Source organism: Macaca fascicularis, chromosome 19 (assembly GCF_037993035.2).
Source record: "Macaca fascicularis isolate 582-1 chromosome 19, T2T-MFA8v1.1".
Taxonomy (NCBI): domain Eukaryota; kingdom Metazoa; phylum Chordata; class Mammalia; order Primates; family Cercopithecidae; genus Macaca; species Macaca fascicularis.
In genome coordinates, this window is record NC_088393.1 from 3,560,171 (window position 1) to 3,582,614 (window position 22,444).

General features: G+C 48.2%; 1 protein-coding gene across 2 annotated transcripts; it reads left to right on the forward strand.

Moving 5' to 3' along the window:
- Positions 1 to 1,631: 1,631 nt before the first annotated feature.
- On the forward strand, positions 1,632 to 14,420 carry ZNF556 (zinc finger protein 556). Of its 2 annotated transcripts, none has more exons than XM_005587481.5 (4): positions 1,632 to 1,747; positions 6,464 to 6,590; positions 9,393 to 9,576; positions 11,362 to 14,420. In XM_005587481.5, the coding sequence occupies exons 1-4, from the start codon at positions 1,745 to 1,747 to the stop codon at positions 12,416 to 12,418; spliced, it is 1,371 nt and encodes a 456-aa protein (XP_005587538.3). In that variant the 5' UTR covers positions 1,632 to 1,744; the 3' UTR covers positions 12,419 to 14,420. The 2 variants fall into 2 exon arrangements, with proteins under 2 accessions (XP_005587538.3, XP_005587539.3); XM_005587482.5 differs by having other exon boundaries at positions 11,365 to 14,420.
- The last annotated feature ends 8,024 nt before the right edge of the window (positions 14,421 to 22,444 follow it).

Genomic DNA, 22,444 nt, shown 5'->3' on the forward strand with positions numbered 1-22,444 from the left:
CTATAAAATCTGTTTGCTCTCGGCCCTACGAACAGGCTTCCAGGGATTATGCCCCCTTGTTTATATGTCGTTTGCCTCTAGAATATTCAAGCCATTTCATCTACCTGCACATTAAGCACTCAGCTCTGAAGTTGGAGTTTTGATAGGTATAGAGATATTCGTGACCTGGATTTTTACTTGGGAACTGTGAGGCAAAATATCCCCAGAGTGCTTTACCTCAAAATATTGACCTAGGATAAAGAGTTGTTGCCACAGTGTTTTGTTTTTGTTTTTGTTTGTTTGTTTGTTTTTGAGACAGAGTTTCGCTCTTGTTGCCTAGGCTGGAGTGCAGTGGGGCAATCTCAGCTCACTGCAACCTCCACCTCCCAGGTTCAAGTGATTCTTCCGCCTCAGCCTCTGGAGTAGCTGGGATTACAGGTGTGCACCACCATGCCCAGCTAATTTTTTTGTATTTTTAGTAGAGACGTGGTTTCATCATGTTTCCAGACTGGTCTCAAACACCTGACGTTAGTTGACCTGCCTGCCTCGGCCTCCCAAAGTGCTGGGATTCCAGGCGTGAGCCACCACGCCTGGCCAGCTAGACCATTGCTAATGGCTCAAGAGTTCAGTTCTAGCAGTTGTGCGGACTCTAGTTAGGGAAGGTAAACTCTTCCTTGGTCACTCACTTGACCCCATGGGCCTTCTCCGGGTCTACTGGTCAGCAGAGAGACGAGACCTCCTCCAGCATCATGGAATCTGGCAACAGACTGAGGACAGAAGAAGCTGCTTTTTTCTTTTTCTTTTCTTTTCTTTTTTTTTTTTTTTTTTGAGACAGAGTTTGTTTTGTTTTGTTTTGTTTTGTTTTGCTTTGAGACAGAGTCTTGCTCTGTCGCCCAGGCTGGAGTGCAGTGGCGCAATCTCAGCTCACTGCAAGTTCTACCTCCCGGGTTCACGCCATTCTCCTGCCTCAGCCTCCCCAGTAGCTGGAACTACAGGCGCCGCCACCACGCCCGGCTAATTTTTTGTATTTTTAGTAGAGACGGGGTTTCACCGTGTTAGCCAGGATGGTCTTGATCTCCTGACCTCGTGATCCGCCCACCTCGGCCTCCCAAAGTGCTAGGATTACAGGCATGAGCCACCCTGCCCGGCCGAAGCTGCTCTGTTCTACAGGTGGATAACCGAAGGGCCCAGGTTTGCCTCTAAGTCAGCACCATTTTCATTTCAGGAAGGAGACCACTGTGGGTGGGGGATGCTGCCTGCAGGACCCAAGACCTGAGAACTGACCAATCAGGCAGCTGGGGTGGGGCCTTGAGAACTGACCAATCAGGGGAGCTTAGGTGGAGCATGGAGAACTGTCAATCGGGGGGGGGGGGTGGGTTGGGGCAGAGCCTGGAGACCTGTCCAATCAAAGGAGCTGAGGCAGGGCCTGGAAACCTGACCAATTAGGAAAGCCGGGGTGGGGCCTGAAGAACTGTCCAGTCAGCAGAGCTCAGGGCTAGCAAGCTGACCAACTAGAAGAGCAGGGGCAGAGTCTAACGAACTGTCCAATCAGGGGATTTGGGATGTGACTGGTGAACTCTCCACTCAGACGTGAGCAGAGAAGAGAACCGTCCAATCAGCCCCAGGGGCGGGGCATTGCCGCCCTCCCTGCTGAGCACTCCCGGCCTGCCCTGAGTGACCACGGGTGTTCCCGTTGTGCTCACCGGTACCCGCTGCGAGGCGCAGGGAGCTCGGCGAAGAGCTCAGGTCTTGGGTCCTGCAGGACATGGTGAGTGCAGGGCAGGAGCCGAGCCTGAGCCGGAGTCCTGGGAGGGGAGGGTTGGAAGCGGCCAGAACACGCTGAAACTCCCAGGGGAGCCGCCTGGGAGCCCCATGGAGCCTCTGTCCCCGTGTCACCCCCGGGTCCTGCGGGGAATCCCCTGCCCAAGTCTTCATGCCCTGCAAAGTCGTAGTTGTCAGGACGCTGGGATGGAGGGAAAAGAAAAGACAGAGATGACTCCTGCCCTGGGGGGGTCTCACAAAGTTAACTGGAAGAAAAACTAACCCAAAGTCCAAAAACAAAAACAGACAAACAAACAAAAAAACAAAAAACCCACCCCAGCGACGCGGTGCAACAACCCCCAAAGCAGAATGCGCTTTGGATGCAAACTTGGGGCCCAGGCCCACGTCCCTGGGAGGGGCGAGGGGTGGACAGGTGGTGCGGGCGCTCCTGACCCCAAAGGCCCGCAGGCCGGACTCCAGGCCAGCCGTCCCTGCCTGGGCCTCTCTCCTTCTAAAGATGGATTTGGTTACTTGAGCCTGAGATTTTTTTCAGTCCATGGAACATACAGTAAAGAAGAGAGTTTGAAAGATAAAATATTTCCAAGGAGGTGAATTTCAGAAAAAAAATAAAGTTCTCGTCTTACATTCCATTTGTTAAAAATTCTTCCGTGCCTTTCTTTTTTTTTTTTTCCCTGTTCCTTTTTTGCACGTATGGTTAAGTTTCTCACATCTGTTGTTTTCTTTTCGGTGATGACAAATGGGATTCCAGGGCTTAGCCCTTGACGGGGCTCCCGGGAGAAAGAATCGCAGAGAAAGAGAGACAATCTCTCTCTTATTATGACACCCTCCGAAATGAATACATTCCTATAAGAAAAAATGTTTGGTGTTTAATTTGGTGAATTACAAAAACTTGCTAAAATATCAGTTATTCTCTTTTTCCAGGGTAGGGAAGTTGTAACAGATAATAATTCTGTTATTTTATTTTATTTTTTTTAATTTTTTTTGAGACGGAGTCTCGCTCTGTCGCCCAGGCTGGAGCGCAGTGGCCAGATCTCAGCTCACTGCAAGCTCCGCCTCCCGGGTTCACGCCATTCTCCTGCCTCAGCCTCCCGAGTAGCTGGGACTACAGGCGCCCGCCACCTCGCCCGGCTAGTTTTTTGTATTTTTTTTTTAGTAGAGACGGGGTTTCACCGTGTTAGCCAGGATGGTCTCGATCTCCTGACCTCGTGATCCACCCGTCTCGGCCTCCCAAAGTGCTGGGATTACAGGCTTGAGCCACCGCGCCCGGCCTGTTCTTTTATTTTTTATTTTTTTGAGACAGAGTCATGCTCTGTCGCCCAGGCTGGAGTGCAGTGTCACGATCTCGGCTCACTGCAACCTCCACCTCCCGGGTTCAAGGGATTCTCCTGCCTCGACCACCCGAGTAGCTGGGGTTACAGGCATGCATGGCCACACCCAGCTAAGTTGTGTATTTTTAGTAGAGACGGGGGTTCCACCATGTTGGTCAGGCTGGGCTCGAACTCCTGACCTCAGGTGATCCGCCCGCCTCAGCCTCCCAAAATGCCGGGATTATAGGTGACAGCCGCCATGCGCAGCCCCTTTAATCACTCTTTTGTATTCACTCATAAGGATATGTTGTTAGTGTTTGTTAGTTCCACTGTTTGCTAGTGACTGGGCGTTTTCAAATTTTTTCCATTATGACCAGGGCCACTAAAGACATTATTATATGTGTATCCACTTGAATGTCTTGTTCTCATCTGCTTTGCAGCATACCCTCATCCTCTTCCCCAAAAGCCTGATCCAAAATAATAAAAATTAGCCTGCCTCCCTGAGCTCTGCTGATTGGACAGTTCTTCAGGCCCCACCCCAGCTTTCCTAATTGGTCAGGTTCCCAGGCCCTGCCTCAGCTCCCTTGATTGGACAGGTCTCCAGGCTCTGCCCCAACCCCCCTGATTGACAGTTCTCCATGCTCCATCTACGCTCCCCTGATTGGTCAGTTCTCTAGGCCCCACCCCAGCTGCCTGATTGGTCAGTTCTCAGGTCACATATAACCGTCTACAACTGAGTTGCTGGTGACTCCATGATGCCAGTTTTCCTGAGGGAAATAATCAGTCTTCCTCGATTCTCCCTGTTCTGTCTTGCCCCAGCTTGAGCCCATCAGGAAATTGTGTATCTCCTCTTAGGCTGGTCCTGCACGCGACTGCACTGTGACCACCCAAGGTGACACGCCTGCTTCTCACCTCGTGCGGCTTTCGCCTCCTAGCAGGTGTCCTGGTGTCTGCATCTGCCCCCTATGATCTAGTCTCAGCTGTCACATGAGATCACTGCTCTGTGCAAAGGCCTGGAGTCATTCAGAGCCAAAGCCAAAGTCCTTCCTGTGGCTGATGAGTTCCCCACGAAGTGATGTGCCTCACTTCCCATCACTCGACCCCCTTTGGCTGTCATGTCCCCATCCCCCTCTGCCCCGTCACACAGGCTCTGGCTGTACCTGAAAGAGCCAAGGGCCCACTCCTTCCTTAGGGCCTAACCTCTGGCTGTTTCTCCCACACAGAACAATTTTCTCCTTTCTGTATTTTTTCATTGTATACTACATTTGCCATGATTAAAGTGGATCACTTCTGAAAGCTTCTGTTGTTTCTAATTTCAGGGAGCAGTTGGCATTTTACTATTTTGGGCTAGGCCCCCATACCTGTAATCCCAGCACTTTGGGAGGCCGAGGCAGATGGATCAGTTGAGGTCAGGAGTTCAAGACCAGCCTGACCGACATGGTAAAACCCTGAGTCTACTAAAAATAAAAATAAGGCCAGGCGCGGTGGCTCACGCCTGTAATCCCAGCACTTTGGGAGGCCGAGACGGGCGGATCACGAGGTCAGGAGATCGAGACCATCCTGGCTAACACAGTGAAACCCCGTCTCTACTAAAAATACAAAAAATTAGCCGGGTGCAGTGGCGGGCACCTGTAGTCCCAGCTACAGGGGAGGCTGAGGCAGGAGAATGGCGTGAACCCAGGAGGCGGAGCTTGCAGTGAGCCGAGATCGTGCCACTGCACTCCAGCCTGGGCGACAGAGCGAGACTCTGTCTCAAAAATAAATATATAAATGAAATTTAAATAAATAAATAAAAATAAAAATTAGCCAGGTGTGGTGGCACACACCTGTAATCCCAGTTAGTTGGGAAGCTGAGGTGGGAGGATGGCTTGAGCCCAGGAGTTCATGGCTGCAGTGAGCTCTCATTGTGCCATTGCATTCCAGCCTGTGTAGCAGAGTGAGACCTTGTCTCTAAAAAATTTTCTGGCTGGTTGCAGTGGCTCATGCCTATAATCTCAGCACTTTGGGAGGCCAAAGCAGGCAGATCGCCTGAGGTCAGGAGTTTGAGACCAGCCCTGGCCAACATGGTGAAACGTCAGCTCTACTAAAAATATAAAAATTAGCTGGGCGTGGTGGCACACACCTGTAATCCCAGCTACTCGGGAGGCTGAGGCAGGAGAATCACTTGAACACTGGAGGCGGAGGTTGCAGTGAGCCCAGATCGCACCATTGCACTCCAGCCTAGGTGACAGAGCGAGACTCTATTTCAAAAAAAAATTTTTTTTTTCTAAAGACTATGACACAGGATAAGGAATATATGACACACGGAGGTTGCAGTGAGCCGAGATCACGCCACTGCACTCCAACCTGGGCACCAGAGCAAGATGCTGTCTCAAGAAAAAAAAATATATATATGATATACACACATGTACAGTTAAATGTTATTCAGTCATAATAAAGAAGGAAATCCTGCCATTGTTGGCAGCATGGATGAACCTGGAGCACATGTGAGACAAGCCAGGCATAGAAAGATGAATACCAGATGATCTTACTTACCTGGAGACTCGAAAAGAGCCAGATTCCTAGAGGAAGAGAGTAGAAGAGTGGCTGCCTGGGGCTGAGGGGCAGGGGAAGTGGGGAGACATGTTGGTCAAAGGGAATCAACTTTCCGTTGTAAGATGAATAAATTCTCTACGTCCAGTGTACAACATGGTGACTGTATTTAAGGATACTGTACTGTATACTTGAAATGTACTAAAAGACCAGGCACAGTGGCTCACGCCTGTAATCCCACCACTTTGGGAGACCAAGACGGTTGGATCACTTGAGGTCAGAAGTTCGAGAGCAGCCTGGCCAACATGGTGAAACCCCGTCTCTACTAAAAATAAAAAAATTAGCCAGGCGTGGTGGTGTGCACCTGTAATCCCAGCTACTCAGGAGACTGAGGCAGGAGAATCACTTGAATCCAGGAGGCGGAGTTTGCAGTGAGCCGAGATCGCCCTACTGCACTCCAGCCTGGGGCGACAGAGCAAGACTCCGTCTCAAAAAAAAAAAAAAAGAAAGAAAGAAAGAAATGTACTAAGAGTGTAAATCTTACTTGTTCTTCCCATCAAATTTTTTAAAAAGGTAACTGGTGACAGATGTGTTAATTAACTTCATGGCAATCATTTCCCAGTATATATGTGCATCAAATTGTCATCTACACCTTAAATGTGTGCCAGTTTTATTTGTCAAAGACAAAAAAAACCTACGACACAGGAAGTGATAACAGACAGAGGGGAAGAAGCCTGACGACTGAGTCTTAAGTCGATATTGGGAGACTGCGGGATCTTGTGTGAGTGTCCTATGAACGGAGTTCAGCTCCCCAGTGCTGTGAGTTCCACCATCCTCACGTACACGTATGTGGTTTGTTTTAGGACACGGTGGTCTTTGAAGACGTGGTTGTGGGGTTCACCCTGGAGGAGTGGGCCTTGCTGAATCCTGCTCAGAGAAACCTCTACAGAGAAGTGATGCTGGAGACGTTCAAGCACCTGGCCTCAGTAGGTAAGGATGGCATTATTTCTGCACTTGGTTATTAGATAATACATGTTTTGTCTGGTTGCAGTGGCTCATGCCTGTATTCCCAGTGCTTTGGGGAGGCTAAGGCAGGAGGATCACTTGAGGCTAGGAGTTGGCAACCAGCCTGGGCAACATAGTGAGACCCTGTCTCTACAAAAAAATCAAAAATGAGCCCGGCGTGGTAGCATGCTCTTATAGTCCTAGCTATTTGGGAGGCTGAGGCAGGAGAATCACTTGAGCCCAGGAGTCCAAGGCTACAGTGACCCGTGATCACACCACTGTACTCCAGCCAGGGTGACAAATTGAGACCTTGTTTTAAAGAGAAAAGAAAAAAGAGCCGGGAACAGTGGCTCACGCCTGTCATCCCAGTGCTTTGGGAGGCCAGGGTGGATGGATTGCCTGAGCTCAGGAGTTTGAGACCAGCCTGGGCAGCACAGTGCAATGCAGTCTCTACTGAAATACAAAAAATTAGCTAGGCGTGGCTGCGTGCGCCTGTAGTCCCAGCTACTCTGGAGGCTGAGGCAGGAGAATCGCTCTAATCCGGGAGGCAGAGGTTGCAGTGAGCCGAGATGGCACCACTGCACTCCAGCCTGGGCGACAGAGTGAGACTCCATCTCCAAAAAGAAAAAGAAAAAGAATAAATATTTCTTGCTCATTAAGCCTATTCTAAGATTTATAATGTAGAAAGGGAATACATTGGTTAATGAGACAGTTATAATCATTGATGTCCTGGACCTAAAATTCAGTAGCTTCTCTGTGATAATAAAAATCTATTAATCTGTACTTTTCTTTCTGTCTTGTTGAAAAGACCTAGGGTCGGCCAGGCACAGTGGCTCACGCCCGTAATCCCAGCACATCAGGAGGCCGAGGCGGGCTGATCACGAGGTCAGGAGATCGAGACCAGCCTGGCTAACATAGTGAAACCCCGTCTCTACTAAAAATACAAAAAATTAGCCAGGCGTGGTGGCGGGTGCCTGTAGTCCCAGCTACTCGGGAGGCTGAGGCAGGAGAATGGCGTGAACCTGGGAGGCGGAGCTTGCAGTGAGCTGAGATCCGGCCACTGCACTCCAGCCCGGGCGACAGAGCGAGACTCCATCTCAAAAAAAATAAAAGAAAAAGAAAAAAAAAAAGACTTAGGGTCCTTTTGTGTTACCAGTGCGGGTATATATTGGTGGCACGGAGATGTTAATTATTTGAAACATTGTGATGATTTTTCTGTGCATTTAAAATTATCTACCATTTTGACTGCTTGTACTTTTTCTTTTTTTTTTTCTCATTAGTTGAAATCCTTGAGGGGGACAGCATCACAGGGATTCTGTGTCCAATGGCCTTAGCAGGAAGACTGCCTCAGAATTTGGCATGAATTATGCCACTGTTTCTGTGGGCCTGAATGACCTTTCCCCAGATGCTTCTGGTTTGGTTTGGTTTGTTTTGCCACCAGGAGTCACCGTGTTGTTTTTTGCTTTGTATACATAAGCATGTCTCTTACCCAAATAGAATTCAGTTTCATCTTGGGCATAAACACCTTCAATTATTATTATTATTATTATTATTATTATTATTATTATTTTTTTTTTTTTTTTTTTTTTTTTGGTCGAGACGGAGTCTCACTCTGTCGCCCAGGCTGGAGTGCAGTGGCACGATCTCGGCTCACTGCAAGCTCCACCTCCCGGGTTCATGCAATTCTCCTGCCTCAGCCTCCCGAGTAGCTGGGAGTATAGGTGCCCCCCACGACGCCTAGCTAATTTTTTGTGTTTTTAGTAGAGACGGGGTTTCACCGTGTTAGCCAGGCTGGTCTCCATCCCCTGATCTCGTGATCCGCCCGCCTCGGCCTCCCAAAGTGCTGGGATTACAGGCGTGAGCCACCGCGCCCGGCCAAACACCTTCAATTTTAAGAACAGCTGTGTGAGGCCGGGCGCGGTGGCTCACGCCTGTAATCCCAGCACTTTGGGAGGCCGAGACGGGCGGATCACGAGGTCAGGAGATCGAGACCATCCTGGCTAACACGGTGAAACCCCGTCTCTACTAAAAAATACAAAAAAAAAACTAGCCGGGCAAGGTGGCGGGCGCCTGTAGTCCCAGCTATAGGGGAGGCTGAGGCAGGAGAATGGCGTGAACTCGGGAGGCGGAGCTTGCAGTGAGCCGAGATCCGGCCACTGCACTCCAGCCTGGGCGACAGAGCGAGACTCCGTCTCAAAAAAAAAAAAAAAAAAAGAACAGCTGTGTGCTCTCTTTGGTTCTGGAGACCCTGCTTACAGGCAGCCAAAATGGCCTTGGACCACCACCTTCCAGACGCATTTTCTTTTGGAAGTCACTTTCCCTGCAGGCCTCCCCAGGCTCCAAGATGGCAGAAAGCTCTTGTACTTCTTCATAATGAAGTCAGGCCGGGCGCGGTGGCTCACACCTGTAATCCCAGCACTTTGGGAGGCCAAGGCAGGCGAATCACAAGGTCAGGAGATCGAGACCAGCCTGGCCAATATGGTGAAACCTCGTCTGTACTAAAAATACAAAAAATTAGCTGGATGTAGTGGCGGGCACCTGTAATCCCAGCTACCCGGGAGGCTGAGGCAGGAGAATGGCTTGAACGCAGGAGATGGAGGTTGCAGTGAGCCGAGATCGTGCCATTGCACTCCATTCCGGGTGACAGAGTGAGACTCTGTCTCACAAATAAATAAATAAATAAGTAAATAAAATAGCATAATGAAGTCATGAAACAATTAAACACCTGAATGACTTCTTTCTTTGCAGATGCCTTCCTCCTCATATTTGTTCACTTTTTTGTTTCAGATAATGAGGCTCAACCTAAAACCAATGGGTCCATTTCTCAGCAGGATACTTCTGGAGAAAAATTATCCCTTAAACAGAAAATAGAAAAGTTCACAAGAAAGCATACGTGGGCCTCCCTTTTAGGAAAAAACTGGGAAGAACATAGTGTGAAAGACAAGCACAACACCAAGAAGAGATGTTCGAGGTGAGTTGCACTGAGAAGAAAAAGGCAGGGCCGGGCGTGGTGGCTCACGCCTGTAATCCGAGCACTTTGGGAGGCCGAGGCGGGTGGATCACGAGGGCAGGAGATCGAGACCATCCTGGCTAACACGGTGAAACCCCGTCTCTACTAAAAACTACAAAAAAACTAACCAGGCGAGGTGGAGGGCGCCTGTAGTCCCAGCTACTTGGGAGGCTGAGGCAGGAGAATGGCGTGAACCTGGGAGGCAGAGGTTGCAGTGAGCTGAGATCCGGCCACTGCACTCCAGCCTGGGCGACAGAGCGAGACTCCGTCTCAAAAAAAAAAAAAAAGGCCGGGCGCGGTGGCTCAAGCCTGTAATCCCAGCACTTTGGGAGGCCGAGGCGGGTGGATCACGAGGTCAGGAGATCGAGACCATCCTGGCTAACACGGTGAAACCCCGTCTCTACTAAAAAATACAAAAAACTAGCCGGGCGAGGTGGCAGGCGCCTGTAGTCCCAGTTACTTGGGAGGCTGAGGCAGGAGAATGGCGTGAACCCAAGAGGAGGAGCTTGCCAAGAGGAGGAGATCCGGCCACTGCACTCCAGCCTGGGTGACAGAGCAAGGCTCCGTCTCAAGAAAAAAAAAAAAAACAACAAGAAAAAGGCAGTATCGCCGGGTGCAGTGGCTCACGCCTGTAATCCCAGTACTTTGGGAGGCCGAGGCAGGCGGATCACCTGAGGTGAGGGGTTTGTGACTAGCCTGACCAATATGGTGAAACCTCGTCTCTACTAAAAATACAAAAATGGGTGTGGTGGCAGGTGCCTGTAATCCCAGCTGCTCAGGAGGCTGAGACAGGAGAATTGCTTGAATCCAGGAGGCGGAGGTTGCAGTGAGCCAAGAGCGTGCCACTGCACTCCAGCCTGGGCTGGGCAACAGAGTGAAAAAAAAAAAAAAGATAATTCTGTTAGAAACAATTCTGGGAGAACCCCATATATTACTATTGTTTTTGTAGTGGGCTGTGGTTGAACTTTCTACCAGAGTATTTCGTTTATTCCAGTTTGAAATAATTTCAACAATAGAGGAAACTTATACCCTTATACAGAAAATGGCAAAAATGTTATCCTAATGTTCATTAATATATATTAAGAAATAATTGGCCGGGCACGGTGGCTCAAGCCTGTAATCCCAGCACTTTGGGAGGCCGAGACGGGAGGATCACGAGGTCAGGAGATCGAGACCATCCTGGCTAACACGGTGAAACCCCGTCTCTACTAAAAAATACAAAAAACTAGCCAGGTGAGGCGGCAGGTGCCTGTAGTCCCAGCTACACGGGAGGCTGAGGCAGGAGAATGGCGTAAACCCGGGAGGCGGAGCTTGCAGTGAGCTGAGATCCGGCCACTGCACTCCAGCCCGGGCAACAGAGCAAGACTCCGTCTCAAAAAAAAAAAAGAAAAGAAATAATTGACTGGGCACAGTGGCTCACGCCTGTAATCCCAGCGCTTTGGGAGGCCAAGGCAGGTGGCTCACCTGAGGACAGGAGTTCGAAAGCAGCCTGACCAATATGGAGAAAACCTGTCTCTACTAAAAATACAAAATTAGCCGGGAGTGGTGGCGCATGCCTGTAATCCCAGCTACTCAGGAGGCTGAGGCAGGAGAATCACTTGAACCCGAGAGGCGGAGGTTGCAGTGAGCCAAGATCGTGCCATTGCACTCCAGCCTGGGCAACAAGAGCAAAACTCTGCCTCAAGGGAAAAAATAAAATAAATTATGGAAGGCATAAACCATTAATAATGTGCTGCCCATTTTTAGCAGAAATCCAAGGGTGGAGAGACCATGTAAAAGCGGTAAAGGTAATAAGCGTGGAGAAACCTTCAGAAAGACTCGAAATTGTAATCGTCATCTGCGCAAGAATCATCGTACTGGTGTGAGACGGTATGAATGCAGTCAGTGTGGAAAACTCTTCACCCATTCTTCATCCCTGATGAGGCACAAGAGAGCTCACTCTGGACAAAAATTATATACATGTAAGGCATGTGGGAAAGCCTTCAGTCGCCCTTCCTACCTACAGATGCATGAGAAAACCCACAGTGGAGAGAAGCCCTATGCCTGTCAATCTTGCGGGAAGACGTTTCTTCGTTCTCACTCTCTCGCCGAACACGTGAGGACTCACACTGGAGAGAAGCCCTATGAATGTGGCCAGTGTGGGAGAGGCTTCAGTTGTCCCAAATCCTTTCGGGCACACGTGATGATGCACACTGGAGGGAAGCCGTATGAGTGCAAGCACTGTGGGAAAGGCTTCAGGTGTCAGAAATCCTTTCGAGTCCATACGATCATGCACGCCGGAGCGAAACCCTACGAGTGCAAGCAGTGTGGGAAAGCCTACTGCTGGGCAACATCCTTTCAGCGACACGTGAGAATTCACAACGGAGAGAAACCCTATAAGTGTGAAACATGCGGGAAAGCATTTGGTTGGCCCTCCTCCTTACACAAACACGCAAGAACGCATGCTAAAAAGAAGCCCGTGAGGAGGGGCAGCGTGGGAAAGCCTTCAGCGAGGCCTCACCCCTCCACAAATGTCGAATTGCAAACTAGAGAGAAAGTCTATAAATGTGGAAAATGTGGGAAAACGTATGGTTGGTCCTCATCTTTACACAAACATGAGAGAAAGCACACGGGAGAGAAACCTGTCAGTGCAGCCAGTGTGGGAAAACCTTCTGGTGGGCTTTGCTCTTCCAAAAATGCAAGAATGCAGATTGGAGAGAAGCCCAGTAAGTGCGAAAAATGTGGGAAAGCTTTCAGTTGTCCCAAAGCCTTTCAAGGTCATGTGAGAAGTCACGCAGGAAGGAAACCCTATGCATCTAAGTAATGGGGGAAAACCTGTGCAAATTAACTCATATATCATGGTTCAGAAAATTCACAGCAGGAGGGCCAGGCACGGTGGCTCATGCCTGTAATCCCAGCACTTTGGGAGGCCGAGACAGGTGGATCATGAGGTCAGGAGATCGAGACCATCCTGGCTACAGTGAAACCCCATCTCTACTAAAAAAAAAAAAAAAAAAAAAAAAAAAATTAGCCGGGCGCAGTGGTGGGCGCCTGTAATCTCAGCTACTCGGGAGGCTGAGGCAAGAGAATGGCATGAATCGGGGAGGCGGAGCTTGCAGTGAGCAGAGATCGCGCCACTGCACTCCAGCCTGGGTGACAGAGCGAGACTCCGTCTCAAAAAACAAAGAAAAAAGAAAATTCACAGCAGGAGAAGAATCTCATGACATTTATAAATATGGTATTGCCTTTATGAGGACCACATCCTAAAAGTGGGCCTCTAGCAAATGAATTTGCAATTCTCTTGCAGATAAAGTTGAGGGGAGAATTCTGTAAGTCCTCTCTCATCTATAGTACCGAACTGTTCATACATAACGGTTTTTTCTTATAAATTTACTAATGTTTCTCTTTTCTTTTCTTTTTTTTTTTTTTTTTGAGATGGAGTCTCGCTCTGTCAGCCAGGCTGGAGTGCAATGGCCGGATCTCGGCTCACTGAAAGCTCCACCTCCCGGGTTCACGCCATTCTTCTGCCTCAGCCTCCCAAGTAGCTGGGACTACAGGCGCCTGCCACCTCGCCTGGCTAGTTTTTTGTATTTTTAGTAGAGACGGGGTTTCACCATGTTAGCCAAGATGGTCTCGATCTCCTGACCTCATGATCCACCCGTCTCCGCCTCCCAAAGTGTTGGGATTACAGGCTTGAGCCACCACGTCTGGCCTTTTTTTCCTTTATTATTATTATTTTTTGAGACAGAGTCTCATTCTGTTGCCCAAGCTGGAGTGCAATGGCATGATCTCGGCTCACTGCAACCTCCGCCTCCCTAGTTCAGGCGATTCTCCTGCCTCAGCCTCCCGAGTAGCTGTGACTACAGGTACGTGCCACCACCATGCCTGGCTAATTTTGGCATTTTTAGTAGAGACGGGGTTTCACCTTGTTGGCCAGGGTGGTATCAAACTCCTGACCTCAGGTGACCCACCCACGTCAGCCTCCCAAAGTGCTGGGATTACAGGCGTGAGCCACCGTGCCAGGCCATATTATCATTGTCTTAATACCTCATTCTCTCAGTATTTCTTGTGCTTCTGTGTTTTGCTTCCATGACAGATACAATGGTACAACCATAAAAGCACGGGATTGTGTCCCTACTGCATCACTGAAAACTACCGTGACCTAGTATTCTTCATGAGATAAATCCTACTTTCATGAGAAAAAGAAAGACAATACTGGCTTATCAGGCACACTATGGGAATTTCCTGTCACACAGAGCTGAATACAATCTCTCAGTATGTATTCAGTTATTATGTTTGATTATGTATTTTTTTTTTTTGAAACGGAGTCTCGCTTTCTCTCCCAGTCTGGAGTGCAGTGGCACAATCTCGGATCACTGCAAGCTCCGCCTCCTGGGTTCACGCCATTCTCCTGCCTCAGCCTCTGGAGTAGTTGGGACTACAGGCGCCGCCACCATGCCCGGCTAATTTTTTGTATTTTTTTAGTAGAGATAAGGTTTCACCGTGTTAGCCAGGATGGTCTCGATCCCCTGACCTTGTGATCTGCCCGCCTCATCCTCCCAAAATGCTGAGATTACAGGCGTCAGCCACTGCGCCCGGCCGATTATGTATTATTAAAACAAAAATTTCTGTTTCCGAGAAATCTCTATTTACTGTGTTTTAACTGTGTTTTCAAAGAAGTTGGATGCTATACAAATGGATAAAATGTTTCTGAGAAATAGCCTATTTAACTGAGTTTTTCAAATAAATTGTATACTAACAAATGTCAATCTCTATTTTTTGTTTACTGGAAGAATGTATTAAAATATTGAAACTGAATTGCCAAATCAACTTGGTGACTTTAAAAATTATAGTTCTGGGCGAGGTGCAGTGGCTCACTCCTGTAATCCCAGCACTTTGGGAGGTCGAGGAGGGCAGATCACGAGGTCTAGAGATTGAAACCAGCCTGGCCAACATAGAAAAACCCTGTCTCTACTAAAAATACAAAACTTAGCTGGGCATGGTGGCAGGCGCCTGTAACCCCAGTTACTCCAGAGGCTGAGGCAGGAGAATCACTTGAACCTGGGAGGCAGAGGTTGTAGTGAGTCGAGATTGTGTCATTGCATGCCAGCCTGGGCGACAAGAGCAAGACTCTGTCTCAAAAAAATAAAAGAAAACAAAATTGTATACTTATGGTTCAGCCTCATGTCTGCAAATATTACAAATTTTAGGGCATGTCATATATATGTATATATAGTATGTGTGTGGCAGAGTTTCGCTCTGTCGCCCAGGCTGGAGTGCAGTGGTGTGATCTCAGCTCACTGCAGCCTCCACCTCCTGGGTTCAAGTGATTATCTTGCCTCAGCCTCCCACGTGACTAGGAATACAGGTGTGCGCCACCATGCCCAGCTAATTTTTTGTATTTTTAGTAGAGGTGGGGTTTCACCTTGTTGGCCAGTATGGTCTTGATCTCTTGACCTCATGATCCGCCCACCTTGGCCTCCCAAAGTGCTGGGCTTACAGGCGTGAGCCAACACACCAGGCCCAAGTCATATGTTTTTATGAGTTTGGACATTGGCATCTCGGACCAGGTACTTCATATGGATTTAAACCACAAAATGTTTGGGTGTTTTTGTTGTTGTTTTGTTTTTTTGTTTGTTTGTTTTTTTGAGATGGAGTCTCCCTCTCGTGCCCAGGCTGGAGTGCAGTGGCACAATCTTGGCTCACTGCAAGCTCCGCCTCCTGGGTTCCCGCCATTCTCCTCCCTCAGCCTCCCGAGTAGCTGGGACTACAGGCGCCCGCCACCACACCCGGCTAATTTTTTGTATTTTCAGTAGAGACGGGGTTTCACCGTGTCAGCCAGGATGGTCTCGATCTCCTGACCTCGTGATCCACCTGCCTCAGCCTCCCAAAGTGCTGGGATCACAGCTGTGACCCACCGCGCCCGGCCAATGTGGGTGTTTGTTTTTAATATCTTTGTGAAATAATTTTTTTTTTTTTTTTTTGAGACTGAGTCTGGCTCTGTCGCCCAGGCTGGAGTGCAGTGGCCGGATCTCAGCTCACTGCAAGCTCCGCCTCCCGGGTTCACGCCATTCTCCTGCCTCAGCCTCCCGAGTAGCTGGGACCACAGGCGCCCGCCACTTCGCCCGGCTAGTTTTTTGTATTTTTTAGTAGAGACGGGGTTTCACCGTGTTAGCCAGGATAGTCTCGATCTCCTGACCTCGTGATCCACCCGTCTCGGCCTCCCAAAGTGCTGGGATTACAGGCTTGAGCCACCGCGCCCGGCGTGAAATAATTTTAAATTGCCTTATATACTTGGCATTGTCATTTTGCTGCCCCTGCACACTGATGGAAAAATTTGTTCTGCAGAAAACTAGAGTGCCTCACGGGGTGAGGAAGAGCTATGGTCATCTGCACACTTCTGGCCCATTGGGAGTCTTTTCCCGTGTGCACAGTGATATCTAGGCAAGTCCGCCGTGATTTCCCGGTGAGGATAAAATCTACGGGTGGTGAGAGAACTAGTCAAGGAATAACTGAAGTGAGCCGCAGACAGGATTACCATTTTGAGTAACATCCCAATTTATTAGTCATCCTTTAATTTTTATTTTTTTAATTAAACAATAATTTTTAAGTGTAAACTTTTAATGATCCACAAAGCCCAAAATGCCCATTTGATTTTCATAGGTATTGTTTCCATATACTTAGACTTCCAGCAGCTATTAGAAGAGAAAAATATATACCAGCTTTGTGTTTAATTAAAGGCAAATGAAATCCAGTCTGTGTCCATTTTCAATGTTAATAGTCTTGATAGCAGGCGGGCACTGGGGCTTACGCCTGTAATCCCAGCACTTTGGGAGGCTGAGGCGGGTGGATCACCTGAGGTCAGAAGTTTGAGACCAGCCTGACCAACATGGAGAAACCCCGTCTCTACTAAAAATACAAAAATTAGCCGGGCGTGGTGGCAGGCGCCTGTAATCCCAGCTACTCGGGAGGCTGAGGCAAGAGAATGGTGTGAACCTGGGAGGGGGAGCTTGCAGTGAGCTGAGATAGCGCCACTGCACTCCAGCCTGGGCAACAGAGCGAGACTCCATCTCAAAAAAAAAAACATAAAGTAATCTCACATTCTCACATTTGAATGAAGACTCATGAATCCTAATGGGACAATAGAGTGCCCAACATGTTCATATATTTATAAAGGAGTGGGACTTATTCCAGGAATTTAAATGTTTCTATATTGGAAAATCCAAATATCTTCATATAATTCACCAAGGAGATGAGAAATATCCTCAGGTAGGTAAGGGTGTATTTGTACATAAGTAAATTTCTGTTTCTGCTTAAAAATACTTGTTTAGATCGCTTCTCGGCCTTTTGGGTAAGATCAAGTGTAAAAATACTTGTTTAGGAAAATAATTCCTTAAAGTGATTAAAAATATAACTATCTCAAAATTAGAGCCAAATTCAAATACTTCATACATTAGTAGGGTCACCTGGTGTGGATGGAAGGACGTGTCATGTAATGCCAGTGTTCTGACTCTCTGTGGCTGCATAATGCTACCTCAAAACTTATTTATTTTTATTTATTTTTATTTTTTGAGATGGAGATTTGCTCTTATTGTCCAGGCTGGAGTGCAGTGGTGTAATCTCGGCTCACCGCAACCTCCGCCTCCCGGGTTCAAGCGATTCTCCTGCCTCAGTCTCCTGAGTAGCTGGGATTACAGATATGCGCCACCACGCCCAGCTAATTTTGTATTTTTAGTAGAGATGGGGTTTATCCATGTTGGTCAGGCTGGTCTCGAACTCCTGACCTCAGGTGATCCGCCCGTCTCGGCCTCCCAAAGTGCTGGGATTACAGGTGTGAGACACCGCGCCTGCCTCCAACCCCCTGAAATTTAGATTACAACAACCACATTTATTTTGCTGAGGAACCTGGTATTTATCCAGGACTGGACAGAGGCAGCTCATCCTTGCCGTTCTCCAGTTCCACGCCTGCACAAATTTGGGTATTTTTTTTTTGGCATTTGTTTTTATAGGGCCTTTTACTATGTCTTTTTATCTTGGGAGCCATGGGAAATTTTTCAGCAAGTAACAATGTTAGCACATAACACACTACGGTATCATTTTTCTCTTTTTGTGTACACAATTTTTACTACACCATCAGCACGTCTAGATTTAATCCAATGTGAAAGAAACTGAAACCTGTCACAAAAGAGCAAGGTGATTCTGGCTTGAGCTCTAAAACGTAGAAGTCATTGTCATCTACAGTCTTGTCATTAGCCTGTCATCAGTTGTTTTAAGGTTTTAAGTAGTCTGCGTTTTCATTGGTTATCACTAGATGGTAGCAGAGAGCATCTGTCAGAATTAATAAAAGAGGGTTAAACCAGCTCAAGCAAGCGAAGCCAATGGCTGTAGTCTTTAGGATGCTGCTCAGACCAAGGCTATGGCTAAAGCAGTCCACCCCCTCTACACACACGTGGGGCCCAGGAACCTCTGCAAGGTCCTTTACCGTTGGACCTTGTGTTCTGCCAAGTGGCTGTCAGCGTAGGCTGGCATTTAGCGCTGGGTGGCCTTATTGATGGTCACAACCATTTTTTCCACTTTGATACCACCCGCCATCCACTGGAACGCTTCGGTGCATCTCCACGTGGATCTGAGCTGAGCTTCTCCCCCTTTCTCTGAGAGCATTTCCAGCTAATATGTGTCTGCTTGGTCATGTCCTTGCCTCTGCCCCTTAGCCAGGAACTTTACACAAACCCAAAATGTATCTAGACCTCTACATCATGCCATAAATGTAAATTATTTCCAGATTTATCACTGAAAATAAATGTGAAAACATAAGAGATCATGAACTGGAATAGGCAAACATTTGTGAAAACACAAAAACACCACAAAATAGAATGAACAGATATTAGAGGCTACAAAACAAAAGGCACCATCGGAGAGTGAAAAGAGAGTCTATAGAATGGAAGAAGAAACGTGCGATAGATAGATCTGGCAAATGGCTTGCACACAGAGTATAAGCGCTCCTATAAATTACTAAGAAGGCAGGCAGCACAACAGAGAAGTAAAATTACAGATTTGATTAATCATTCACAAAGGAAGCTTGTCCAAGAGACTAATATTTAAATAATTCAATTTTTTCGTAAGGGAAATGCAAATTAGAGCGAAAATGACATACTACTACTCCCTACCATCCTGGCTGCAAGCCCAAAATATCCAGGAAAATGCTATTGCTGAATATGTGCCACAGAAATGCTAAGTTGTGGCTGGCACAGTGGCTCACGCCTGTAGTCCCAGCACTTTGGGAGGCTGAGGCGGGAGGATCGCTTGCGCCCAGGAGTTCAAGACCAGCCTGGGCAACACAGCAAGACCCCATCTCTAAAAAGAATAAATAAATAAAAATAAAAAATAAATGCTAAGTTGCTACAACGTCTTTGGAAAACTTTGTGACTCGATATGTTTAGATACACAAATCCTTATTGTGGTGGAGCCCCTTCCTTCCGAGCTTTCGAGAAAATCAGCCACACAACTGCCCCAACAGGAAGCACGACCCGCTTGCACCTGTGCACTATGCCCGGCAGGAGCTCCCAGCTGCCTCCAGGGCACAGCGGCTTTGGAGGAGGGGCCGCGTTGCATGCTGGGAGCAATCTGAGGGGCAGGACCCCAGCGTTTAAGGGCTGTCCTTTTTTGAACAACATTTCCCAAAGGACTTGGGTTCCCCGAGTGGTGCCCCAAGCAGCAGACGAGCAAGATGCCTGAGGAGGGGACTATAGACACCGGCTGGTGGCCACGGACTACCAGGAAGCCAGGGGATGGTGGCCTCGGTGTGGACTGCGCATGTGCGTCCCGAGCCTCAGGCTAGTGTTCCGGACCAGAGTGGGGCGTCGCAGCCGCCTGTTACACCTGTGGGCAGCGCGGCCTCTCCCGGATGTGACGTAACATGACGCCTGCAGGACGGATGCTGTGATGACGAGGTGGCAGCGCTGGTTCCTGTAGCTGAGGGTGTGAGTTCGAGGTCTGATTGTCCTCCTTTTCTACTTCCGGTCACCTCACTGCCACATGGCAGGCCTCCAGAGAAATACTCTTTTTTTTTTTTTTTTTGAGACGGAGTCTCGCTATGTCGCCCAAGGTGGAGTGCAGTGGCCGGATCTCAGCTCACTGCAAGCTCCGCCTCCCGGGTTTTTACGCCATTCTCCTGCCTCAGCCTCCCGAGTAGCAGGGACTACAGGCGCCCACCACCTCGCCCGGCTAGTTTTTTGTATTTTTTAGTAGAGACGGGGTTTCACCGTGTTAGCCAGGATGGTCTCGAACTCCTGACCTCGTGATCCGCCCGTCTCGGCCTCCCAAAGTGCTGGGATTACAGGCTTGAGCCACCGCGCCCGGCCAGAAATACTATTAAGATGGGACACCTGCGCATCTCTTTTTATTTTTTTCTTTTTTTCTTTTTTTTTTTTTTTTTGAGATGGAGTCTCGCTCTGTCGCCCAGGCTGGAGTGCGGTGGCTGCGATCTCGGCTCACTGCAACCTCCACCTCCTGGGTTCAATTTATTCTCCTGCTTCAGCCTCCTGAGTAGCTGGACTTACAGGCATTCGCCACCACGCCCAGCTAATTTTTGCATTTTTAGTAGAGATGGGGTTTCACCATGTTGACCAGGCTGGTCTTGAACTCCTGACCTCATGTGATCCACCCATCTCTGCCTGTCAAAGTGCTGGGATTATAGATGTGAGCCACCGCGCCTGGCCTACTTGCTGTTTAATTAAGCAAAAAGGTGTTACATTTCTGCTTTGCTGTAACATGTACTGGAAAGTTGAGCATATGGAAATAATGAATGTGAACAGCAGTGTGTGCTCCTGTTTGGGCGTTATGCATCATTAGATAAAAAATCTGCCATCTCTGGAGGCTGCAGTGAGCCGAGATTGTGCCACTGCACTCCAGCCTGGGTGACAGAATGAGGCTCTGTCTCAAAAACAAAACAAAACAAAAACTGCCATCTCCTATAAAAGGGCATTACATTTTTTTCCAAAATTTGGGATTTTGAACACCGTCTCAATTTAGTACTAAATTGGGACGGTGTTGAAAATGACACAATGTCTGCAGCTCACCTTCATTATTCCTAGAATCTCTCTTACCATCCACAGCTCTTTTTGCATCTCCCAGATCACCAAGAACTTGCACAGCTATCATTCTGCTTCTAGGAACGGGCACATGCTGGAGTAAAACTGTGTGGATGACCATATTCTTTTACAAACCAGGGGCAACTCTGTGGCTTTCTAGGCTACAAATTATCTCAGACTAGACGAGCAGCAAATTGAGAAGGCCACCTCTTTTTTTTTTTTTTTTGAGATGGAGTCTTGTTCTGTCGCCCAGGCTGGAGCGCAGTGACCAGATCTCGGCTCACTGCAAGCTCCGCCTCCCGGGTTCCCGCCATTCTCCTGCCTCAGCCTCCCGAGTAGCTGGGACTACAGGCGCCCGCCACCTCGCCCGGCTAGCTTTTTGTATTTTTTAGTAGAGACGGGGTTTCACCGTGTTAGCCAGGATGGTCTCGATCTCCTGACCTCGTGATCTGCCCGTCTCGGCCTCCCAAAGTGCTGGGATTACAGGCTTGAGCCACCGCGCCCGGCCGAGAAGGCCACCTCTTTAACACAATTTACAATTCCTTCAAAAGGACTCTATAAACAGCCACATTTGATGGCGCAAATAACTGGTGAGACTCTGTTGACCTTTTCACTTCGTAGGTACATATCATATGACCTAAAGCTTTTGAGCATTGCAAAAATAAAGATGGACCGGCCAGGCACAGTGGCTCACACCTGTAATCCCAGCACTTTGGGAGGCCGAGGCAGGCGGATCACGAGGTCAGGAGATCGAGACTATCCTGGCTAACACGGTGAAACCCCGTCTCTCCTAAAAATACAAAAAATTAGCCGGGCATGGTGGCACGTGCCTGTAATCCCAGCTACTCGGAAGGCTGAGGCAGGAGATTCACTTGAACCTGGGAGACGGAGGTTGCAGTGAGCCCAGATTGCTCCACTGCACTCCAGCCTGGGTGATAGAGCAAGACTCTGTCTCAAAAAATAAATAAATAAATAAAGATGGACCATGAGAGTTTTATTTTGTAGGGAATTATCACGCTGTTAACTCCATGCCTGCAGGACTGGGTATCACCCCACACTATTTACAAACATCCTGAGCAGTCCCTGTAATAGTGTTTACTTAAGACATACTGAGTGATGGAAATATAAATGAATAAATACATCCTCATTCTCCAATGCCCCAACCTCCATAGAAAAAATGCAAAATACGTCCCTCTGTTTTCCCGATTATCTCCCTTGTGGATCCCTCTCCTTCTTCCAAGACCCTTTTTTTTTTATTTTTTACAGATGAAATCTCGCTCTGTCACCAGGCTGGAATGCAGTGGCACGATCTCGGCTCATTGCAACCTCCACTTCCCGGGTTCAAGCGATTCTCCTGCCTCAGCCTCCGGGGTAGCTGGGATTACAGGCACCCACCACCACGCCTGACTAATTTTTGTATTTTTAGTAGAGGCGATGTTTCACCATGTTGGCCAGGCTGGTCTCGATCTCTTGACCTCGTGATCCGCCCCCCCCCCAAGCCCCCCAAAGTGCTGGGATTACAGGTGTGAGCTACCGCACCTGGTCCCCAAGACCCATATTTTTTATTTCAAGTCTCTACTTTTACATTAAAATCTTTCCTTTTTTTTTTAATCTCGTTTCCCAGAAAAATACATGCACTCAAACTGCAAGCACTTATTCTATATTGAGAGCCTACTATGCCTTGATTACTTTTCAGCCTAATTTTTTGTTTTGAGCTTACAATGCCTGGTATATAAGAAAGGCTCAAAAATTAGGATCAG